The sequence below is a fragment of the Apaloderma vittatum genome, unplaced genomic scaffold, assembly GCF_000703405.1.
Source record: "Apaloderma vittatum isolate BGI_N311 unplaced genomic scaffold, ASM70340v1 scaffold30028, whole genome shotgun sequence".
Lineage (NCBI taxonomy): Eukaryota > Metazoa > Chordata > Aves > Trogoniformes > Trogonidae > Apaloderma > Apaloderma vittatum.
The window spans coordinates 9,855-15,827 of NW_009731841.1; the positions used below are offsets into that span (position 1 = coordinate 9,855).

General features: G+C 42.3%; 1 protein-coding gene across 1 annotated transcript in view; it reads right to left on the reverse strand.

Moving 5' to 3' along the window:
• Window positions 1-369: 369 nt before the first annotated feature.
• Window positions 370-5,973, reverse strand: part of LOC104278384 (receptor-type tyrosine-protein phosphatase epsilon) — a gene marked incomplete at its 5' end in the record, with an annotated part of 21,265 nt that continues 15,661 nt past the window's right edge. Inside the window, 3 exons of the mRNA XM_009875335.1 lie at window positions 370-642; window positions 1,848-1,983; window positions 5,311-5,471. Of these exons, the coding sequence (XP_009873637.1) occupies window positions 568-642; window positions 1,848-1,983; window positions 5,311-5,471 (372 nt within the window). The remainder of the gene's footprint in view (window positions 643-1,847; window positions 1,984-5,310; window positions 5,472-5,973) is intronic.

Consider the following 5,973-nt stretch of genomic DNA (forward strand, 5'->3'; position numbering starts at 1 on the left):
GGACTGTACATAATTACACAAGAAGGGCCAAATCCTGATACCTTTATCACTAATAGCACCTCACTCGAACAGTCTCTTTACCTTCAGTGAGACTATTTGTGAAATGAGTTACAAATAAGCGTGAGCAGGTTATCGGAACACCTCCCCAAGAAACATCTATTTTCATAGTGAAGGAAGGCTCATGGCCAAACATTTTCAGTTTAAACACATGAGCCACAAATCAAAATGTAAATCACCTGTGGAAAGTTTCGAGAACTGGGAGATAACGTTACTGGGAAATATTTAGAAGAGGAAAAATTCAAAGAAATAGACCCTCAAGAATTAATTTACTGTTATTCAGAATAAAGATTTCTCTACCATCTTATCATGATACACTGTATATGAACATTATACTTTGCTTTAGAAGATATTTATATTTAAGAAATAACTTTATACAGCAAAAATGCAACTTTTAGAGCAGACGCAAGGTCGTATTTACAGTAAAGTCAACAATCAAAATGACGTGGAATAAATTAACAGAATATACAACTATTTATACAGACAAATTAAAAAATAAGGCAGGAATTTTCATTTGAAGTTAGCGTAATCCGAAAATATGTCGATGAAATCTTGTACCACTCTGTAGCAGAATTCATACTGTTCCTGAAAAACAACAAAAAGGTATCCAAATTATAGAACCATAGAACAGTTTTGGCTGCAAGAGACCTTCAGGATCATCGAGTCCAACCCTCACGCCAGAGATGGGAACTCCACCTGTGTCAAGGTAACTTCTGACAATGTCACTTTAAATGTATAGAGCATTAAAAACCCCAAACACCTCTGCCTTCTCCTGTCTGAGCTGGAATTCTGCTTTTCAAGGGGCTGTCTGGGATACATCCAGCCCCTGCCTACGTCAGCCCCAAGGACGGGACACATCCTGATCTTGTAGCTGTGCCGGGACGCCTTCGACACGATTCGCTGGATTACACAATCGCTAACAACCCTGATGATAAATGGAATTGGCATCTGAATTCACTCACGCCGGAAAAGCAGAGTTTAGTAGAAGCCTTTCCGCAGGCTCAGCTGGGAATACGCGTGGCAATTACACCCTTAACTAACATTATTAAATCACAGAGCCAGAACCCCAAAAGAAATATTTCATCCCTGCCTCGGCGTGACTGTGGATAATCCAATTCTACTTCTCCAACCCCTTTCTCTCTATCTGTAGCACGGAGAAAACATCTCCCTCCAAAGGTGTTTTGAGATAATTGTTTCTAAAGAGGTTTCAAATTACTGCATGGAAGCTGCTATTAAAATGCAAAATATTTCGGTATTTTTAGCATTTTTATATATTTTCCAAAAACATATCCCTCAAAAAAATAGTTAATGTTTATTCAATAAGGAAAAGTGTCAGGACCAAGCTTCACGTATTACTTGCAGGTGACTTCAAACAAGTCAAAGACATTTCTCCCGTTCAGTGATCAACTGCACGCACATTTAACTCCAGACATTTGAAGGCAAGAACAACAACTGACACGTAGCCAAAAGGCATCTACTTCCTATGTTTTGTCACCTGCAACACTCAAAAGATTCTGGTTTAATTGTCTCCAGTTCGTAAGAATATTTAGCCAAGTCGTATGCTTAGAAACGCCATAAAAATAAAAATAAATCTGTAAAAACACAGATTTCTGATAACACCTTGTACACACGCAGCCACCATCCATAATTTATTTCCACCCTCAAAAAAAACAACAACAAAAAAACCCCACAACCAACAAAAGCTCACCCTTTGTTCTCCTCCCACGGAATATTTACAAACACACATCCTTTGACAAAGATCCGGACGGTTAAATATCAAAATATCATACCAGTGTTTGCACCATATGTGGCCTTTGCAGTCTTAAGCTCTTCACAGCTTGAAACACATCTAAGAGCCCTTCAGCCTTCACTCGCTCCAGAATATTGCTGAGTGCGATGAAGGTGCCTGTTCGCCCCGCGCCAGCACTGCAACGGATAAACACATTCGCTTGACATGCAGCAGGAGGAAAAAACAAACCTTAAAAGAGAAACGGTAGTGATAGACGTGAGCCAAATCCTCCCGTCAGCCAACGTCTACGCAGTTTTTGTGCTCGCTTTGCTAGAAGGGAGCCAGAATGAATGGAAATTAACTGGGAGCCTGGCTGGAGCCGATAAAGGCTCGTTAGTGCCGGCTCCTGGACCGAGTGGGAGATCCTGAGCTGGCTGCGGCAGCACATGGATACCCTCAGCCAAAGCCTGAGATTCAAATAACGAGCTGGCAAAGCTGCCTCCTCAAATCCGCGCTCGTCTTGGGCAAAGACAACTTTTGGTGCTCCCCCAGCTCCGATTTTGGTTTTATTCTCGGTGGGGGGAGAAGAACACAACCTTTAGACTTCCAGTCACAATGCCTGGTTACAACGCAAAGAAGCACCGTGCAATCCAAGCCACGTTTTTATGTTAGGCCGTGATTTATATTTATGCCTGGCAAACAGACATGAGAGCATCATTATGTTTATTATTATTATTTCTCCAGAGCAATTTGATGGAAAATGTCCCATCCATCTGTAGTGATTTGAATAGCTCTTAGGATCTAAGCCATTTCTTCTCAGAGGTATTGATATAAAGGAAAACCAAAACAAGACTACACGAGTTATAGCACATACAAGAAACCAAAATTTGCTGTTGTGCCTCTATCTCAACTACCATAAGCGACCTTATGCACTCTCGAATAACGGTAGTTCCTTATGTTTCAGTATGTTTGACTCGTATATTTTGTCCTTACATCTGTTTCAGATCAAGATTCTATGGAATGAAACTGTATTTCAGTAATTAGTATCTGATTTATTATGTCTGACTCCAGAGTAAAAAAAAAAGAAAAAAATAAAGAAGTAAAATTTCTTCCTCTGTCCTAATCACGCTAATTAGGGACTATTTGACACCAAGCAAACAGTGGCTGTGCAAGGCAAAGACAAGAGCCATGAGGTTTGAAAGGGAGCAGCTACTAAAACCAGGATGCAGTTGGGAGACGGGCAATCGGCGGTAAGATGGAGCAGAAGGCTCACTGGATCCCTGAATAGGGGTACACATGAAATTTCTTCCATTTAAAGTTTCCCTGTGTTTTAACCACAAGAAGATGAACTGTAATCACGTCACTGCTTCCGCCTTATTTCTCTTGAATACAGAAAAATTCGATAAGCCTCATGAAACGACTAAGTGCAAACACACGTACCCTCAGCTGGATTCATTAAAAGCCTCACTGGAGGAAAAACCAACAGGTACAACATATTAGATGTGTTATTCCCGTCAGAAGATGACTTCTAACCAGATTAAAGACAAACGCAACATCTAAAAGGGTTCAGATTTACTTGTAATTAGCTAATCTCTAGGAGCCATCTGGGGTTCCTAGAGTAACCCACGAGTACAGCCTTCACCTGTCAGGAGATGGAGACACAAAGTGAATCCACACGCACAACTCATCATGCACGGTGCTTCTTCATTTACACCAGGGAGTGGGATTGCTTTGTACTCCTCGTGCTAGGCTCACTCTCTGTCTGAAAACCTGCTTTTAGCTCATCCTTAAAGCCCACACAAGTTGTTTTTGTTTGTTTTTTTTTAAAATTTATTTTAAGAATTAGCATGGATGCATGGAAAACTAAACTGTGTCTAAAAATTACGCGTTGTCTAATGCGAGTGCAACGCTGCTCTGCGTACTCACCTCTCTTTCTGCAATTCTCTTATAAAAAATCTCAAGAAAGGCAACTTTTAAATTTGACTCAAACTTCTTATCTTGAGACAAAGTTCAAAGGCAAAAGATGTGCAGAATGGGCAAAGCCTGGGCAAGAGGCACAAGTGCAGGATCTCTGAATAACACAGCAGCCTTGCACAGTTTATCAGAATGTGGAAAGGAGGAGACGGTGAAGAGAGAAAACGCACGGCAGCCAGGAGCAACTGCAAACCCACACGGAGAGAAGGGCGCTAGGATTTAGAACAGATTGGTTTTGACTTTCTGTTGGCAACTCGGTTAGCAAAACCCTTCTAAAGTATTTAGGGTTATGTGCCGATTCTACTTAAGAATGATCTCTCTTTAGCGGCTCCTGCAGCTGGAAAAACGTGAGCACAAGTTTTCCCAAGTTCATGTGAACGCTCTGAAAAAAAAACCACCAGCCTTAGACTTGAGATGTGTTGAATTATTCATCAAGTTACAGTCAGTTATATTTGAAGACTCAAGGAGGACTTCGTGGAGAAGTTCAGGTAACTCAAAAACTGTCCGAGTTGGAATAAGAGAAAATGCTCAGGATGAAAAATCCTAGACTACATTCTGCAGTTTTCTTGATTAATCTATTTAAAAATTATAGCAGCAGAGTTTTCTAAAAAATCTAGGAAAAATGCATGCCAAATGACTTAAGCTAAAGCTTCAGAGAGGCTGCAGGACTAAAAGCTTGAAAAAGCAATATATACTTCAGTTCTTGCAGATCTGATCTGTGCATATCAAAGATGTAAGGTTTTCATCTCTGATTTTACTTGCTAGAACTCCGTGGTGTTTCACCCACTTGAATTACCATTCAGAATTTTACCTCCCTAGCATTTCAAAAGAAGCTGCTGTTAAAATTTGTCAAATCAAACACAAAATGCCACCATCACCCTTGAGCGCAGCCACGACGGAGTGGGGGACCCCACAGCCCCCTCGGGGGAATATCTAAGGACAGCAAAGAACGAAAGAATTCGGAAACGAGGAGCAGAAAGTTTTCACAATAACTATGCCTCGGCGCAAGATCAGGTCCCAAAACACCAACAAATCCAAGTCCTGGCTCAAGCTCCCAGGATCTCTTTGCTTCAACGGTGCATGAAAAATCCAGGTGACATTGCAGACAGCTGGACACTAAGCAGAGACTGAGACAGCAGCACCTTTGAAACTCAAACCAGAGCAAAACAAAAGTCAGCGTACGCCGCAGAGAACAGCTGTGATATGCCCCTTCCTATTTCTAACTCTGGTAATGAGCAGACAAGTTCTTCTTTCAAAATATTTCCAAATGGTCAGTGAGTCTACTCCCCTGCAGATAATGCTACAAGAGCAATTTGAGTGTCACATTGAGGTTTCTTCTGTTGTTTGAGAAGAAAAAAAATAATCAATTAGAATCATCGAATGTTCAGGGTTGGAAAGGATCTCTAGAGATCATCTATAGCTTTTCCTATCTTTTTCTCCTATTTCTTAATTTCTAGTTATTTTTTAAGGGCTGCTGTAAAAGGCAACCAGACTGGAGAAAAAGCAAGCTGATTCCTTAGCTCACAGGGGGAAGAAGCGGCGACCCTTACCTGCAGTGCACGGTGATGGGGTGATTCCCTGTCTGCTGCTGCTGCTTTTGGACAGCCGCGATCAGGTCGATCATCCCTTTTCCTTCCGCCGGAATCCCGATTTCTGGCCACCCGTGGAAATGGAACTGCCGAACGAGTCTGCTTTGCTTCTCCTGGTTACCCTGTGGGCAGAAAAGCACCAGATTTATCCAGTCCAACTCCAACATGGAAACACATTTCTTAGCTTAAATATTTGTAGCGGAAATTTTGCAGGACTATAGTTGAGGAGGCTGTTTGCAGCCTGGTCCATAACACATTGGTCATTCAAACCTGAGAGTTCTGTTTCTGCATTCCTCAGTCCACTACTCTGATCATTTACCCCTATAATGTTCCTTTCCATGTGCATGGCTCTTTCACCTGGGCAGTACTAACGATGCACTGAAAGATTATCCATCCTGAGTAGCAACAGCTGAAAGTTTTCATCAGCCAAATCCAAAGTGCCATTCACAGAGTCACAGAATGTTGGGGGTTGGAAGGGACCTCTAGAGATCACCCAGTCCAGCCCCTGCCAGAGCAGGGTCACCCAGGGCAGCCCCACAGGAACGCGTCCAGGCGGGTTGGGAAGTCTCCAGGGCAGGAGAATCCACACACTCTCTGGGCCGCCTGGGCCAGGCGTCCAGCCAC